A 19,281-nucleotide genomic window follows, 5' to 3' on the forward strand; every position below is an offset into this window, starting at 1 on the left:
TCCGTGGACTCAGTCGGCCTTGTCCCAGCGAGGCTGGCCGAGTCTGGGAGGCAGAGACTAGCACAAGTATCCATGTGTGGCTTTGTCTTTTGTAATGGACTCGCCTGCCTCTGCTGAGCAATCAATCCAAGCATGTACATGCGCACCTTTTCCCCCTGAAAGAACCACACACAGGCTTTATGTAGAATTCTCGTATTCGCTTGGTTCACCGATTCTGATACTCCTGTCTCCTCGGGCCTATGCCAAAATGGCTGCTCATATCGAGGCCCTGAAAACTGTATGCAGAGAATTCCCAGGCTCCCATTTACCCAGAATTCAAATTCTGAATAAAGAAGTCACTGCTACCCATTGCACTCTGCAGAAATGTGTCTCTCCTCAGAAATGCCATTCCTTTAGCCTGCCTTTCCCACTCCGCCACTTTTCTGCATTGGTAATGTGGTTTTTAGGGAGGAAGAGAATCAAAGCTATCACTCTGTAGGCTCTCCTCAGGTGGGTACACGTTCTGGGCAACAAATCTGCCACTTGCTTCCAGAAGACCCGGGTTACATGGCCACTTTCTCATCTATCAGCAACATGCTTTGTCAGCCGTAATGTGCATACAAGCAAGAGGAGTCTAATTGTTACCAGCATCGTGTTAAGACCACGAAGTGTTCTCTTTCAGCATGTGAACTTGCATGGCCAGACTCCATTTGGATCTATGGCATACATGTGTAACATAGATGGTCAGGATTGGAAATGTAGAGAATGATGAAAGAGCCTAGAAAAGTTATCTGGCCCAGGTCTAATTACTGTCATAATTTGAACAGTGACCAGAAAGCTGGTAATGCCAAAATATGCCACACATAACAAAACTTTCCTGCTTTCAGAGCCTGCAGCCTTCCTGAATAATGCTTAGATCACAGGAAATTATAGAACTTCATCAAATCACTTGGATTCTGAGCTTGATTTCACCCTGGCCTCAGATAAAGCACCTCATAAATGTGCCTCAGTTTGCTGCCTTGCAAAAATAAGAGAGCTTCAGTATGTGTTTTCTATGGCTCTTATCAGCTCTATTAGTCCTTGGATTCACTAAGCCAGATATTCAGAATCCAGTAGTTTTGTTGAGTAATGTTCATTTCATTGAGTATAAAAGTAATACATGCCTATTCTAGAAAATTTAGAAAATGGAAAACATTGCAAAGTGAAATGAGAATCAGCTGATATTCTATTACTCAGAGAAGTTGTTGTCAATATATTGATGTATTTCCTTCAGGTATGTTTTGGCTCATTTAAGTTTTATACTTGAAATTATATCCTATATGTAGTTTTATATTCTGGTTTTTCTACATAAGAATAAGTTGAAAGCAATTTCTCATTTCAAAAGTATCCATGAGTATCTTTATGGCAGTGTAGTATACTTCTGTTTGGATACATCATACCCTTTTATTAAATATTGGAGTAGGGAGGGTTTTTTCCCATTATTATGAAGGCGTTGTGATGAACACTTTTGTATATAAATCTCTGGCTGCTGCTCTGATTTCCTTAGGAGAATTCTCAGGAAAGGAATTTTTAGGTCAAAGGTTTAAAACATTTCAAAGGCCCTTGATACTATTACCAAATTGCTTTCCAGAAAGGCTATACCAAATTATTCTCTGGCCAGTCTTACTGCAACACTGACTTTAGCACAAATTGTCCTATCACCAGATAGAGCAATGAAGAAGTAAGGTTTAAAGAAACAAATCTACTTTGACATATGAAAAATTAATTGTTCAAATAAGTATTTCAAATCCACAGGACAGAACAAAGTAAGGGAGGTTGTGGCAACAGATTAACCATTTGGAGGATAGGGAAAGTTAAATCTTCATACCTTTTATGATAAACATTTATCCACATTTGATTCTCTTTTCGTGAAAATTTCCTGGAACAGTTCTGCTGCTGGTAATTTTTGCATCAGCCCTCCCATAAGTAACAGCTATGACAACAGCTATAACTAAAACTCTTGGACAAAATATTCTAAAACAACAACTAGCCAGTCACTGGAGAATCAACACTTGAAAAAAGGGAATGGCACTGGGTGAGTTTCCTGGCTTTTACTGCTTTTAGTCTGAAGGAAGACTGCCCTTGGTGCTGGGCAGATTGACACCCAAGTAGAACAATTATGGTTTCAGTGACCGCAGCAGCTGCAAAATGAAATAATAATTTCTAGATTTTAACTTCTCTCTTCTAGAGAGAGAACTGAAGAGAAAGAGCCCTCAAATTCTCTGAATGAACTTTGCCCAAATCTGCTGACCCCTGAATCGTGTATATGTGGAATGGATAGCCAATCTGAGGCCTAAAGAAACCAAACAAATTCCAGCTGTTGTCCATCACAAGGGAAACAGAATTTGCATTTGCAGTCAAGTTCAACAAAACAAGACCATCAATGATCTTTGGAGGAACATGATAGAATAAGAATCTACAGTGTATCATCACAAGGTTCAGGATTAAATCCAAAATTACTTGTTGTTTGGTCAAATATGCAACCCAAAATTATTAGATATATGAAGAAACAGGAAAGAAAGTTTCAAAACTAAAGGCAGTCAATGGAGACCAGCCATAAGAAGGCCCAGACACTAGACAAGAATTTTATAGCAACTATTATAATTATGCTTATGGACATGAAGGAAAATATGCCTATGATGACTGCTATGATGAAAACATGGCAGAAAAATAGAAACTATAAGAAACAAGAAATTTTTCATATCCAAATTTTTACTTAAATTCTCAGTTAACATATAGTGTAAGAACTAGAGGGTATCATGCTAAACAAAATTAGTCAGAGAAAGACAAATTTCATATGACTTCACTCATATGAGGACCTTAAGATACAAAACAGATTAACATAAGGGAAAGAAAGCAAAAATAATGTAAAAACAGGGAGGAGGACAAAAACGTAAGAGACTCTTAAATATGGAGAACAGAGGGTTGCTGGAGGGGTTGTGGGAGGGGGGATGGGCCAAATGGGTAAGGGGCATAAAGGAATCTACTCTTGAGATCATTGTTGCACTATATGCTAACTAACTTGGATATAAAAAAATTTAATAAAAAAAAGCGAACATATAGTGTAATATTGCTTTCAGGAGTAGAATTTAGTGATTCATCACTTACATGTAACACCCAGTGCTCATCACAGCAAGTGATGTCCATCATTAATTTAGCCCATCTCCCACCCACCTCCCTCCATCAACCCTCTTTTTTCTCTATTGTAAATAATCTCTTATGGTTTGTTTTCCTCTTCTTCTTTTTTCCCCTTTGCATATATGCATCTATTTTGTTTTCTAAATTACACATATGAATGAAATCATATGGTATTTGTCTTTCTCTGACTGACTTATTTTGCTTAGCATAATACATTCTATCTCCATCCACGTTGTTGCCAATGGCAAGATTTCATTCTTTTTGATGGCAGAGTAATATTCCATCACACGTGTGTGTGTGTGTGTGTGTGTGTGTGTGTGTGTGTGTGTGTGTGTGTGTATACATATACAGATATATTCTTCATTCATTTATTAGTTAATGCACGCTTGGGCTCTTTCCATAGTTTGGCTATTGTTGATAATGTTGCCATAAATATCAGGGTGCATGTGCCCCTTCAAATCAGTATTTTTGTGTCCTTTGGGTAAATATCCAGCAGTGTAATTGCTGGATCCTAGGGTAGTTCTATTTTTAACTTTCTGAGGAACCTCCATACTATTTTCCAGAGTGGCTGCACCAGTTCGCATTCCCACCAACAGTGTAAGAGAATTCCCATTTCTCCACATCCTCACCAACATTTGTTGTTTCCTGTGTTATTAATTTTAGCCATTTTGACAGGTGTGAGGTAGTATCTCATCATGGTTTTGATTTGTAGTTCCCTGACAAATGATGTAGAGCATCTTTTCATGTGTCTGTTAGCCATCTGGATGTCTTCTTTGGAAAAAAGTTTATTCATGTCTTCTGCCCATTTCTTCACTGGATTATTTGTTTTTTGGGTGTTGAGTTTGATAAGCTCTTTATAAATTTTGGATGCTAACCCTTTATCAGATATGTCATTTGCAAATATCTTCTCCCATTCTGTAGGCTGCTTTTTTGTTTTGTGGATTATTTCCTTTATGGTGCAGAAACTTGTTATCTTGATTAAGTCCCAGTTGTTCATTTTTGCTTTTGTTTCCCTTGCCTCAAGAACCATATCTAGTAAGAAGTTGCTCTGGCTGAGGTCAAAGGGGTTACTTCTTATGTTCTTCTCTAGGATTTTGATGGTATCCTAACATTTAGGTCTTTATCCATTTTGAATTTATTTTTGTGTATGGTATAAGACATTGGTCCAGTTTCATTCTTTTCCATGTTGGTGTCCAGGTTTCCCAACACCATTTGTTGAAGAGACTGTTTTTTCCATTGGATGTTCTTTCCTACTTTATCAAAGATTACTTGACCATATAGTTGTGGGTCCACTTCTGGGTTTTCTATTCTGTTCCATTGATCTACGTGTCTGTTTTTGTGCCAGTACCATACTGTCTTGATGGCTACGACTTTGTAATATAGCTTGTAGTCTGGGATTATGATACCTCCAGTTTTGTTTTTCTTTTCCAGGATTGCTTTGGCTATTCAGGGTCTTTTGTGGTTCAATACAAATTTTAGAACTGTCTGTTCTAGCTCTATGAAAAAATGCTGTTGGTATTTTATTTTATATTCTTTATGTTTATTTTTTGAGAGAGAGAGAGAGAGAGAGAGTGAGCAGGGGAGGGTGGAGACAGAGGAAGACAGAATCTGAAGCAGGCTTTAGGCTCCAAGCTGTCAGCACAAAACCCTACAAACTGTGAGATCATGGCTTGAGGCGAAGTCAGATGCTTAACTAACTGAGCCACCCAGGCTCCCCAGTTAGTATTTTAATAGGGATTGCATTAAATATGTACATTGCTTTTAGACATTTTAACAATGTTTGTTCTTCCAATACATGAGAATGGAATGTTTTCCTATTTGTGTCCTCTTCAATGCTTTTCATAAGTGTTCTATAGTTTTTAGAATACAGATCTTTTACTTCTTTTGTTAGTTTTATTCCTAGGTATCTTATTGGTCGTGGTGCAGTCATAAGTAGGATCAATTCCTTGATTTCTTTTTCTGACACTTCATTCTTTGTATATAGAAATGCAACAGTTTTCTGTACATTGATTTTATATCCTGTGACTTCGCTGAATGCATGTTTCAGTTCTAGGAATTTTTTATGGAGTCTTTGGGGGTTTTCTACATAGAGTATCATGTGATCGAAAATAGTGAAAGTCTGACTTCTGCCTTGATGATTTGGGTGCCTTTCACTTATTTTTGTTGTCTGGTCACTGAGGCTAAGGCTGTCAGTACTATATGTTAAATATTAATGGTGAGAGTAGACATCGCTGTCCTATTCCTGAAGAAAAAAAAAACTGTTCATTTTTCCATGAGGAAAAGCTCTCATTTTTCCCCCACTGAGAATTATATTAGCTGGGTATCTTTCATATATGGCTTTGTGGTGTTGCCGTATGTTCCATCAATACCTACTTTGTTGAGAGTTATTATCAAAAAGACATTTTTGTCAAATGCTTTTTCTGCATCTATTGAGAGGATCACATGGTTCTAATCTTTTCTTTTATTAATGTGGTATGTCACATTGAAGATTTGCAAATATTGAACCACACTCCAGCCCAGGAATAAATCTCGCTTGATCATGGTGAATAATTATTTTAATGTACTGTTGCATTCAGTTTGCTAGTATCTTGTTGAGAATTTTGGCATCCATGTCCATCAGGAATATTGGCCTGTAATTCTCTTTTTTAGTGGAGTCTTTGTCTGGTTTTGGAATCACGGTAATGCTGGCCTTGTAGAATGAGTTTGGAAGTTTTCCTTCCACTTCTATTTTTTTAACAGTTTTTTTTTTTAATAGTTCATTGTCAAGTTGGTTTCCATATAACACCCAGAACTCATCCCCACAAGTGACTTCCTCCAAGCCCATCACCCCCCTGCCCTCGGTTTGTTCTTGGCATTCAAGAGTCTCTTATGGTTTGCCTCCCTTCCTCTCCCCCACTATNAAAGTTTGCGGTGGAGGTCAAGGAGGTTGTTTCCTGCTTTCTCCTCTAGGGTTTTGATGGTTTCCTGTCTCACATTCAGGTCCTTTATCCATTTTGAGTTTATTTTTGTGTATGGTGTGAGAAAATGATCTAGTTTCATTCTTCTGCATGTTGCTGTCCAGTTCTCCCAGCATCACTGTTAAAGAGGCTGTCTTTTTTCCATTGGATACTCTTTCCTGCTTTGTCAAAGATTAGTTGGCTGTACACTTTTTTAACAATTTGAGAAGAATAGGTATTAACTCTTCTTTAAATGTTTGGTAGAATTCCCCTCTGAAACCATCTGATTCTGGACTTTTGTTGGGAGATTTTTTGATTACTGATTCAATTTCTTAGCTGGTTATTAGTCTGTTCAAGTTTTCTGTTTCTTCTGATTTTGGTTTTGGTAGTTTAACTGTTTCTATAAATTTATCCATTTCTTCCAGATTGCCCAGTTTGTTGGCATATAATTTTTCATAATATTCACTTTTTAAAAAAATTTTGAGAGAGAGAACAAGCGGGATAGGTGCAGAGAGAGAGAGAGACAGAGGCTCCCAAGCATTGTCCATGCTGTCAGCACAAAGCCCAGTGCAGGGCTGGAACCCACAAACAATGAGATCATGACCTGAGCTGAAATCGAGTCAGATGCTTAACTGACTGAGCCACCCAGATGCCCCCATAATATTCTCTTATAGTTGTATTTCTTGGTGTTCCTTGTGATTTCTCCTCCTCACTTGTGATTTTATTTGAGCCCTTTCTCTTTTCTTTTTGATAAGTCTGGCTAGGGGTTTATCACTTTTATTAATTCTTTAAAAAATCCAGCTCTTAGTTTCATTCATCTTTTCTACTACTTGTTATTGTTTCTATATTATTTATTTCTGCTTGGATCTTTATTATTTTCCTTCTTCTGCCGACTTTAGGCTTTATTTGCTGTTCCTTTGCTATCTCCTTAAGGTGTAAGGTTAGGTTGTGTATTTGAGACTTTCCTTGCATCTTGAGGTAGACCTGTATAGCAGTATACTTCCCTCTTAGGGCTGCCTTTGCTGTGTCCCAAAGGTTCTCGACTGTTGTGTTCTCATTTTCTTTGGGGCTTCCGTGTATTTTTTATAAGAAACATAAAATTTGAGAATAGTATCTAAAATAGCAAGCTCACTGGGTGGATTTAACAACAGATTGGAGAGGACAGGAGAGTTTATGACCTGAAGCTAGATCAGTAGAACAAAGTGGGGGAAAAAAGATTGAAAAAAGAAATAAACAGCCTCAAGGATCTGTTGAATAATATTAAAAGGCCTAACATGTAGGAACAGAGAGAGTGGGCAATATACCTATATGTGTCATCTATCTATCCATCCATCCATCCATCCATCCATCCGTTCATCCGTGTGTGTGTGTGTGTGTGTGTGTGTGTGTGTGTGTGTTTGGGTGGGCATGTTTGAAGAAATAATGTCCAAAAACTTTCCCAATTCGGCGAAAAATATAATTGCAGACTCAAGAACCTCAGTGAATTCCAAGCAGAATAATTACAAAGAAAACCACTCCAAGGCATAGTCTTGTCAGATGTTGAACACCAAAGATAAAAACAAAACTTTAAAAGCAATTTAAGATAAAAAGCACATTACATATAAGAAACAGTGATTCAAATTATTGTGGAGGACCTGAATGTGAGACAGGAAACCATCAAAACAGAGGAGAAAGCAGGAAACAACCTCCTTGACCTCAACCACAGCAATTTCTTACTTGACACATCCCCAAAGGCAAGGGAATCAAGAGCAAAAATAAACTATTGGGACCTCATCAAGATNAAAAAAAGTCAGGCAGAGAAAGACAGATACACTATATGTTTTCGCTTATAAGTGGATCAGGAGAAACTTAACAGAGGACCATGGGGGAGGAGAAGGGGAAAAAATAGTTGGGAAGAGAGAGGGAGGCAAACCATGAGAGACTCTTGAATACTGAGAACAAACTGAGGGCTGATGGTGGTGGGGGGAGAGGGGAAGGGGAGTGATGGGCATGGAGGAGGACATTTATTGGGATGAGCACTGGGTGTTATATGGAAACCAACTTGACAATAAACTATGAAAGAAAAAAAACAAAAATTTTTTAAAATAAAACAAACTGATGATTTCAGAAAAAAACATAGATTATCAAAATGGATTTAAAAAGCACACTCAACTATATGCCTTCTAGAGGAGATATGTGTTTAGTTTTTAATTTATTATTTTTTTTAGTGTTTATTTACTTTTGAGAGAGACAGAGTGCAAGTGGGGGAGAGGAAGAGAGAGAAGGAAATGCAGAATCTGAAGCAGGCTCCAAGCTCCAGGCTCTGAGCTGTCAGCACGAGCCCAACGCAGGGCTCATACCCACAGACTACAAGATCATGAACTTAGCCAAAGTTGGACACTTAACTGACTGAGCCACCTAGGTGCCCTGAGATATGTTTTTAAATAGTGTCACAAATAAGTTGGAAGGAATCAGATGTAAAATAAAATATATGTAATGTAAACAGCACAAGAATGCCAGAGTAGCTTATTCATAAAGTAGACGACTTAAAGACAAAGGCTATGACCAGAGATCTTCAGGTGAGACACCAGCTTCTCTAAAGGTCCCACCAGTGATGGAGTTTCCTGCGCCCATAGCATCCTAGTCAGCTTCTCCAAAGACACTCCTTGTAGGTCAGTTTTTCTTTGTGGAGCTACAAACTACATGTGGGATTCCAAGTGGAGTCAGGCTAGCTGAAGGTTTTTCACTTTACTGAGCATGATGTTACATGACTGTTGGGGCGGCCCTATAGCAGCCATATCCAATGTGTCTTTTGGAAGGCAGGAAGGGAGAGAAGGAAGGGAAATTTTTCCCAATGAAAAGCAGTTGCACATGTCATATTTGCATAATGACTTATTCTTTTCAAAGTAAACTTAAAGTTTAGGGAATTCCTACATGGATTTTTGGTTTATTTCCACAAATAAGCAGTTTCCTCAGACTACTTCAGAATCCAAGACAGGAAGGACTTACCAAGATACTGTACTCCAAAGAATGTAAGAGAAGAGCAAGTTTGATATTATGGCTTCTCCCTTGTATGGAAAAACCAGAATAGATGATGTCCTGCCCCTTTCTCACCTGTTCAGTTACTTGGCCACTACTGCCCCCTGACCAGGAGACACCCTTTCTCATTCTTATGCCAATTTTCAGATGTGGTCTTTTGTTTCCTTAACCATAGGAATGCAGAGGGGGAAGAGCACCTGCATAAGAGGGCCCTGCAACTGCCGTTCACCTTCACCACAGGGGAAGCCATCCTGTATGATAGCAGCCCGCTGAGCCCTCTGACTGCCCTCCCAGCCAGGAAGAGGATCAGGGCAGGGAAGGGCACCCCCACTGGTCAGGGCCCTGTGCACCCAGGCTCTCTTCTGGGAGCCGTGATGCGGCAGGATGAATCCATGTACTTGTCCTGCATTGCCCCAACCACCCAAGGCTCACCCTTGGAGAGGAGGGCATCCACTGACAGACATGAAGACAAGGAAGAGGAAGAGGAGAAGGAAGCCCCCTCTCTCCTGGCCTTCATTGACACCCTGCTAGAGAAGGACACAGAAGAACAGCCTGATCTCTGCTCCACTCTGCAGCACCTGGGGGTCACTGACCTCAACCAGTGTTTGTGGGACGAGAGCCTTCTCAGGGCTGACTCAGGCCCTGCAGGGTCTCAGAACTTCCACCTACTGCCCTCCAGCCAGGGAGGGGGCTCCCACAGGGAAAAGGAAGTACTTTTTCATGACAGTGGAAATGTGGCATTGCCCCCACCAGCCAGCACAACGCTTCCACAAACCCTAAAGCCACAGCCTTCTCTAGACTCGGGCCAGCTAACCGTGGAAATAACTCCACCTCAGAACATGGGCACAGCACCCAGCTGCCTTCACACAAACACACAGAATTTTTTCACCGCTGGCCCTACATTCCAGAGCCCTCCAAAGTGGCAGCCTCAGCACACCCAGGCAGCACCTTTGAATTTTGGGGTATGCCAGAAACCGACAGTATTTGAGTTCAGGCCCCTCTCTGAGTCCTCCAGCCCCAACCAGCCTGCTCAGCTGTTTCAGCCAAGCCACACATCTTCACTCTCCTTAGGAGAAAATGTTGTCCCTGGACACCTAGATCAGCCAGGCCCTGGTGTTCTGGATTTTTGCAAAGAACCTATGCTCTGGACAGCCTCACTCAGTGATCAGTGTCAAGGGCCCTTGATCTCCTCAGACCCCACCTCCTGTGGCACCCACCCCTTGGAGAGCATTTGGGAATCCCCCCTTCAGGAACAAACAGTAATGGTCCCTGTGGAAGTGGAGGTAGGACAGGTAGCAAGCCAGGCCCCACCTTACCCCTTCCACCAGCTGTGGTCAACCATGGCCAACCCATGCCCTCCGTGGGCAGGGCCCACCAGTGACATTCCTCCTAAATTGTGCTATAGTTTGCCCCCATCTGTCCAGGGAGCACCAAGTACTCCAAAGGACACACTTGGGAGTCAAGAGCATCCACCCCACTCCCTGGTGGTGAGCCAGCTCTCAGGGAGCCCTGCCTGTCCTTCCCAGGAGCTCCTGCACAGACCTTTGGCTGTGCAGGACTCTTGCAGCATCAACCCCCCCTGGCCAGCTGCCAAGCAGCAGCAGTGGCTCTGCAGGCCAGTAAGAGGACTGCCAAGTGTCCAGCACCCGGGTGGCTGCCCAAGAGACGCTGTTTCCCAGACCCTGCAGCCGAGCCCCTTCCTGTCCTCCAAAAGCAGCTCCCCAGGCATAGACAGCAGCCAATGCAAGAGCCCAGCTGAACCCACAAGGCAGAGCAAGGACAGACTGGTCATCCCAGCCCCAAGTGCTGGGGGGAAATCCTAGTTGCAGTCAAGCCCAGGTCTGCCTCCCTGCCCTCCTGACCCTGCCTGCCCACCTGCATCTATTCAGGGCAGTCATGACCTCCAGCTCCAGGTAGGTGTTGGCAAGCAGGACCATGGGGATTTGGGGGTAGCAAGGAGGGGTGCTCCACCTCACTGGTCAAGTGCAGAGCTTCGGGAAAATCTGAATATGAGGAGGCATCAGCCCAGCAGGCCAGTGTAGGAGGAAGATCCCACCACCCTGCTGGGCCTAGGCACAGTGTTGCTGTGAGGCTGTGGGACAGGGACACGGGGAGGGATTCTGCAAACACAGCAGGTCACTGTCAGTGTTGATCAACTGAGGCCAGTGATGGTGACAGGAACAGCTTTAGCCCTGGGAGTAGCCTGGTTATGACCTGGTAGGCCCTCCAGCTGCAGTCTGCTCCCATCTGGTGTCTCCTGGGCCATCACTGAGCCACCTGGACACCTGCATGTAATTTAGCCCAGCTTTGGACACCCAGAGTTGGGTTGGTTGTAAGAATTTTTAATTTGATGCCCCTTTCTGCTGTGCTCCCCTTCTGGCACCATTTCTGATACCCACAAGCAGGTTACCACATGAGTGCTGTGCATTGTCTGGTGCTGCCAGGGCAGGCGGACTTCCACACACAGATTCCTCAGGTAACTAGCACACACCAAATGCAGCTTTGGATGGAAGTCACACCAGCAGTGTTGTGGCCCCTCCGCCTCACACACAGATGTGCCTTTCTGGTGACACAGGGATGCCCTCAGGGCCAAGCAGGAACGTGGTGTCCCTGAACCCCGGGTGGCCCCGTATGGCTTCAGTGGGAGCTCCCCTCCCTTCTCTGAATGTTCTGCCTGGTCCCGTGTCACTCTGCCACCTCATTTCTGGGCTCCTTGGGCTCCTTCAGCTCACACCACTTTTCAAGTTTTTACTTTCCATCTGCCGTAAGTTAGAAAATCAGAAGGCCAAATTTGTTAGACTTATATCTGAAACCAAAATAATTCCTAATTAAAGCTTCAAATTTACATCTTTTGTAATCAAGTATGGGTTTGAGAGTCCTTGGATTAACCCTCGTCTTCTGTAATTTTGTTCTGACTGTTCTGTTTCCCATTTTCCCATTAGCAGTGTTATCAAAACAAAGTGCAGAGCACCACAGCACTTGAGATTGCAGGCCCCCAAAGGAAGCACATTTTCCTCCAAATTCTGACTTAGAAAGACTGTATCGTGATTTTCATCTCATCTGTGAACATGATTTGGAGTCTTAACTACTGACATTTTCCCTGGAATTGAAGTATCTTAAACTTTCATATTGCTGGGTCAATATGTAACTTTTTTCTATGTGTAAATGCACATATCTAACAGCTTATTCTCTGGATCCCAAAGATATGTGTTGGGTTTGTTTTTGTTTTTTACCTCATTTTATTCCGTGAACTTTATACTCAAGACACACACACAGAATTCTCATCTTTGTTTAAAAAGTAACTTTTGACCCACAAAAATGTTCATAAGAAAGAGACCTAATGGGCATACAACCCCCTAGACACATTCCAACATTTGCCTTCACAATGACATTTCCAAACTCAGAGCTGAGGCTCAGCATCAGACAATCTGTTTGCAATCAGGGCCACCCAGACACATGGTTCTTAAAGCACAGTGACATGCTGACAGCCACGCGTGAAGGGATGTGCACCCTTTGGCCTCGACCCCTGAAAAGGGCTTGGCCTTCACGCAATATCTTGGACATGGGAGAAAAGGGTCCTCTGTGGAGCCCGTGTGCAGAAAGAATGGTGTCCTGCCTGAGAGGAAGGCATGGAGATGCTGTAGATGGAAGATCCAGACAGCAGTGCACTCTTGAGGCACAGAGTGCATGGACCTCAGTTTCCCAGCAGAGCGAACAGAGAAAGATTGCCGGCCACTACTTCTGCCATAAAGGACTCAGAATGGTCAAGCCTTACGGTAGCATTTCCACTGATTTCTGAGGCTACAACCACAGAATTCATTGTTCAGGAGCTGAATGGATTAAACGTCATCAAGTACAACCACCATTGGACCTTTTCACCACTGTCACCCAGAACCAAGCACACAGTAGGTGCTTAATGAATGTTGTATGTGTGCATGAATGAAAGCATGGGAACACAGAGGCTAGGGGACCAGCCCAGTCAGAACCTGGTGGAAGGACTCTTCTGGCAGCGCCAGGTCCACTACCAGTTACCAAAAACCATGTGACCTATGCAGGACAGGGGGCAAGAGGAAAGCCATCCACACTCATTTTCCACGGCATCAGATCTGTTGCTTGTTGATGCTGTTTTGTGTATGGGACGTCTGCCATATAGACCCTTGGACCCAACACACTGAAACACCAATAAGACCCTGCAGCCTGACAAATGGGAGCAAACACACACAGAAGTGTTCACTAATACTCGATAAATGCTTTAACCCACTCTCTCAAACCAAAAAGTACAGCCTCTCATCATGGGCCAAGGTGAAATTCTCTAATCTCATTTAGAATCTGTACAAGGGCAGCATTGTGTCCTAACAAACAGTGGTCTATTTGGAGTACTTTTTATGTTTTTCTGTTCAAAGAAAACAGTTTAATCACAAAACTGTGCATGTTCTTGGACACTCTTAGGCCTGCCTTGATGTGAAGAGCTGTCCTTCCATGATATTTTCAACTGGGTCACAAGCTTTTTAAAACTACTTAAAAATTCCCATGTGAAGTGCAGACTCATTATGTGTGTGTAACCATGTGCACATTCTAATTCTCCGTGCTGTTTACTACTATGGACCGTAATGAAGCACTGACACACAGCTCACAAGAACATACCTGGCGTTTCGCTCACATTGCTGAATAGTAAATCATTCCAAAACATAGAATATTAAAACGACAATCGTCTCTTTGCTCATTATTCTGGAATATGGTGTGCTCAACTCAATGGTTCTTCTGTGGGGCTCACCTGCACCATTCATGTGGCTGTGGTCATCTGGTAGCTCAGCTGGGGCTCCCTTACATGTCTGGCAGTTTTATGGGTGTCAGCCAGGCTCCTCAGTTCCCTCTCTCATGGCCTTTCCAGTAAAAACCAGGATTTCTTGGCTGCAGTGTGCTCTGTGAAGTCAAGCCCAGTGTGCAGGTGTTTACCAAGCCTCTGCTAGGGGTAAGCAGTAAAGCCAAGTCATATGGCCAAGCCTAGAATCAAAGTGGCATGCCCAGGGAGGTTAAACTGACACCAACTAATAGCCATCCCCCCACAACACTACTGGGAGCAGTAATCTCCAGGTAACAGGTGAGGGGTAACCACCACATCCATTTGAGCCAGAAAATCTCCTACAGGACCAGCGCACGAAAGTCTGTTTAACACGTGATGAAGCTGGGCTGGTCCTTGAGGACGGGACTAATGGAGTGGGGAGGAAAAGAGGTTCTTCTCTCCAGGCACAGGGCGATATTCAGGAGTAACTTCAGTTGGTCTATGCTTGGGCATGGGGACTTCCCTACCCACTCCCTGTCACCTCTCCCCCTTCCCTTCTCTGGAGCCTAGGATCCCTCCTGCTGCCCCCCAAAACCACCACACCCACCACTCACTCCCCCACATCTGGGTGAGAAGTCAGGAGCAAGGAAGTCACTGGGAGAGCACCTTTGCGCAGTCCACAAAGATAAGAAAGGCTGGTGGGCCCTCAGGCTTCCCTGGGCACTTACATTTTTAGGAAAGTATTGACACACTGACACCCGTTGGGGCACTTTCCAAAATATAACAGTCATGTGGGCCAGAAGACACTGACCCTAACCCAGCTTCTCTAAGCTGCTCTGCCATTCCCAGAGACTCTCAAAGCATCTGATTTTCTGCTTGTGCTCAGCAGCAGTAAGGAGGAGGAGAAGACAGATGCATGTCTGCATATCAGCCACTTGGAGGCCAGCAAGCTAGGCTCTTTGGGCAGCCAGCCTTCCAGGGTCCTGGAGGGCAGGAGAGCTGGGAATGCAGAGGAGCCAGGCCACAGCCCAGTTAGGAATCCAGGCTCAGGATGCCTCGGTGCACCAACCATACCAGGCCCAGGTCTGTACCCAAACAAGTCAAAATAACCACAAACATGTAACTTACTTTAAAAGCATGCAACCCCAAGTTCTTTTCATGAAGAAGCCTTGTTAGCTAATATTGCCAGCCAGCTAACTGACCGCCCAAGGTGATGTCCAAATTGTGTATTTGTCCTTTGCCTCCACAAAATGTGCTCATGTTGCCCAAAAACCTTCAATTTCTTGTAAATTTTACTCTTGTCCCAGAAGTTACTGGATTCCTATTAGGTGAAGCACAAACCCCTTATCAGTACTCTTGATGCAGTCAAATTGTCCCAGAATCATAGATCATTCAAAGGAACAAAACCAGTCTTCCTAATAATTTGAGTGTAGAGTATAATAAAGACTATATTTGACTTAATTAACATCTTGGAAATAATATCTTTTAACCAAATATAACCCATACCTTCAGCAAAATATTAATTTATTCAAAAAGAGAAGGTATGTGTTACATGGCCAGTAATACCATAACCTCTTACTAATGTAATTATTATTCAACAATTTCAAGCAGACAGTAGATGAGTGCACATGCATGTGTGTGTTTAGTTACTGACTCTTCTCTGGTGAGTACAGGCTTTCTGATTCTCTTATATTTGTGGCCTAAGCCAAGCAGGAGGCATTGAAGCAAATGTGTGTGTGGAAATGAGCCTGACTTGTGAGCTCAGACGATTATACTGTATTCTTCCTTTCTACTGAGTATGACTTGAAAATAACTTGATGACTGTCTTTTTAAGTTGGCACACATGCTTCAGGACACTGTAGACAGTCCCTGAAACATTCTTTTATAACTACCATGATTCAGATTGTGCCCATTCTGTGAGCACTGCTGTTACTGACTCAGGGGTCTGCTTCCTGAAATGAGGGCAAATGGAGGGGAGGCCAAGTGCTTGACTGTCCAGGGCTGGGACTGGCCAGGAAGAGACCAAATGGGAAGACTGGAGTAAAAAGGAGAAGAGAGTGGGTGGGCTTTTGATAAGCAGTCAGGGGTGGCCAGGGGGACTGGCTGTACTCTTTCACTCGTCTGTGGGGTGTGGCACACACCACACTCTGAGGTGCAGGGCTCCAACCAGCTTGAGGAACCACGGGAACTTCTTCCATTACAACCCAAGGGAAGGCCCAGAAACTCTGGCCTCCACTACTGCAGCGTTTGTAAGTGTCAACCAGGGAGGGGCTGTGCTAGGCTTCCGTCCAGGACCTTCACAGATTGGAAATACGCCCCTCTATTAGACGAGGTCATGGACACCACTCTTGAAGCTGGGGGAGGGGTCCCACCAAACACATGGGCTGAGAGTAGGGTAGGGAGTTTCTTAGAGGGAATTTGGAACTCTCTTTAGGGATTATCAGAAAAGATATATTGAAGGCATAAATGGAAAACTCAGTCCTGTCTGATTTAAACAGCTAGACTAGAGGCTGCTCCCCAGCTAGAAGCCCAGTGTGGAAGGGAGTCTTTGGGATAATGCAGTGTTGCTGATGTTTCTCTCTGGTTCTTGGGGCTGCCCTGTGCAGTGTGTTTGCTTCACTCTGGACACGTGGCAGTTCCAGACCCCAAAACACAGCCACAATGTGCCACACAGGAGTCTGTCCTTCCTCCTGTCCCTCTCTTTCAAGAGCAGGTAAAATTTCCCCAGGAATTACCAGCAGTAACTTTCCACTAACCTAAGATGAGTCATGTGCCTGTGCCTGAACTAATCATGGGAGAAGAACACAGGGAGGATGGGGTTGCTGGGATTTCCCAGGTAGATTTGGGAGGCCCAGAGCACAGCACTGGACCTGAATTCATCTCTCATTTCCGAATTGCTACTCAATAGAGGAGGGGTGACTATACCATGGGTGGAGAGCCCTTGGGGACATAGGCATTCATGAATGTTCTGAAGGCTTGGTGGGCTCTCTGTCTTTCCCATCTAATGATCTCTGATTCCTGCAACTGAGCTAGGCCCACACATGGCCAGAGGAAACACAGTAACATAGGGGCTGGAGTCGAGGCAGATCCAACTCTAAGCATGAAGGTCTATGAAAGTCCAGGGCAGTTCTGACTGGCAAACCCAATATCATAAATATCAGTATTTCTAACTGACCTAAGAATTCAGTGAAATTCCAGTCAAACTTGCCGGGTTTCTCATAAAACTTGAAAAGTTGATTCAAAAATGTATAAGGCAGGGGCACCTGGGTGGCTCAGCTGGTTAAGCGTCTGACTCCTGACTTCGGTCCACATCATGATTTCATGGTCTGTGACTCTAGCTCCACGTTGGGCTCTGCGTTGAGAGTGCAGAGCCTGCTTGGGATTCTCTCTCTCTCTCTCTGCATCTCTCCTGCTTGCTCTCTCAAAATAAATAGAAATAAACTTTAAAAATCTTTAAAATGTATAAAGCAGATGAAGGACCAAGATTAATCAAGACATCTAGTCATAAAGAAGAACAAAGGGCTATACTTGCCATATTGTCCATCAAGGCTTTCATAAAGCACAACAATGAAGAGACCGTGGTGTTGGTGCCCAGTTACACAGAGCAAAGGAATAGAATAGGAGCCCAGAAACAGACCATACATCTCTAAGAACTCGATATCAGAACCATAGTTCTGATCATTTCTTCTGCCCATTTCTTCACTGGATTGTTTGTTTTTTGGGTGTGGAGTTTGGTGAGTTATAGATTTTGGATACTAGCCCTTTATCTGATATGTCATTTGCAACTATCATCTTTTCCCATTCCATCAGTTGCCTATTAGTTTTATGGAATGTGTCCTTTGCCATGCAGAAGCTTTTTATCTTGATGAGATCCCAATAGTTCATTTTTGCTCTTGATTCCCATGCCTTTGGGAATGTGTCGAGTAAGATATTGCTGCAGTTGAGGTCAAGGAGGTTGTTTCCTGCTTTCTCCTCTTGGATNGAGTGTCCATCAACTGATGAATGGAACATGAAGATGTGGCTTATCTATACCATGGAATACTACATGGCAACGAGAAAGAATGAAATCTGGCCATGTGTAGCAATGTGGATAGAACTTGAGGGTGTTATGCTGAGCGAAATAAGTCACACAGAGAAGGACAGATACCATATGTTTGCACGTATAGGAGGATTAGGAGGAACTTAACGGAGGGCCGTGGGGGAGAAGAAGGGGAAAAATAGTGGGGGAGAGGAAGGGAGGCAAACCATGAGAGACTCTTGAATACTGAGAACAAACTGAGGGCAGATGGGGTGGGGGGAGAGGGAAGGGGTGATGGCCATGGAGGAGGGTACTTGTGGGGATGAGCACTGGGTGTTATATGGAAACCAACTTGACAATAAACTATTAAAAAAAAAAAAAGAACTATGGTTCTGAATAGAACTGGTTTATTCCAGTGCATCTGGAGGTCTCACTGATCTGTCTCCTGCTTCAACAGTATTTGGATGGAGCAGTCCCAGGAACTCCCCTTCTACCAGTCCCACTCACCCTCCAAACTTCTTTCCAGTGGCAACCTTAAAGAGCCATCTTCTCAGCACCCTCTAACTCCAGGACCAGCCAGCACCCTATTTTGAGCTAGCTCTTTATTACCAATCAACCATGAGCTCCTAGATTTGTCAGAATTATTCCCCCATAGTGGAAGCCACTATCAACCACCTCACCAACATGCATCTGTAGGTCTCCAGCACCTACCTCTCTCTGGGCTTCTATTTCCACTATGAAGACATGACTCTGGAGGGCATGGGCCACTTCTGCAAGTTGGCTGAGGAGAAGCACTGGGACACTGAGCATCTCTGAAAGATTCAAAACCAGCACAGCAGTCACCCTTCTTCTAGGACATGCATGAGCTGTCCCAAGGTGAGTGGAGTAAAACCGTGCATGCCATGGAAGTCGCCCTGGCTTGGAGAAGAACCTGAAACCAGGCCCTTTTGGGTCTGCATCCCCTGGATTCTGCCCATGCAGACCCGTCTCTGTGACTTCCTGGAAAGCCACTTCCTGAATGAGGAGGTGAAACTTATCCAGAAGATGGAGACCACCTGACTCACTTCTAGCCAGCTGGCTGGCCCCCAGGCTGGGCTAGGCAAGGATCTCTTCAAAAGGCTCACCATCAAGCACAACTAGCAGCGTCTAGAGCCCGGCAGCCTTGGAAGGGCCCCTCTGGTACCCTTCTGGTGCCAGGGCTTCTGCTTGAGCCTCTTTCTGCAACTACTAGTCAATTTTTTAACCACCCTGGAGCCCTCTCCCAAGCCACAGACGAAATGGAAACAATAAAACAATAAAGCTTTTTACAGGGGAAAAAAAAAGCTGTAGGGGAAACATAGGTCATTCAACAGTGGAGCTGAAATGATTGG

The 19,281-nt window shown here is 43.8% G+C and overlaps 1 protein-coding gene across 1 annotated transcript in view; it reads left to right on the forward strand.

Moving 5' to 3' along the window:
• LOC144224401 (aryl hydrocarbon receptor-like) overlaps positions 1-18,727 on the forward strand; it is a 60,480-nt gene extending 41,753 nt beyond the window's left edge. The window contains exons 12-14 of the mRNA XM_077755353.1: positions 9,286-9,820; positions 10,637-10,729; positions 18,608-18,727. Coding sequence (XP_077611479.1) covers positions 9,286-9,820; positions 10,637-10,729; positions 18,608-18,727 — 748 coding nt within the window. The remainder of the gene's footprint in view (positions 1-9,285; positions 9,821-10,636; positions 10,730-18,607) is intronic.
• Positions 18,728-19,281: the final 554 nt, after the last annotated feature.

Source organism: Crocuta crocuta, unplaced genomic scaffold (assembly GCF_008692635.1).
Source record: "Crocuta crocuta isolate KB4526 unplaced genomic scaffold, BGI_CrCroc_1.0 scaffold675, whole genome shotgun sequence".
NCBI classification, from domain to species: domain Eukaryota; kingdom Metazoa; phylum Chordata; class Mammalia; order Carnivora; family Hyaenidae; genus Crocuta; species Crocuta crocuta.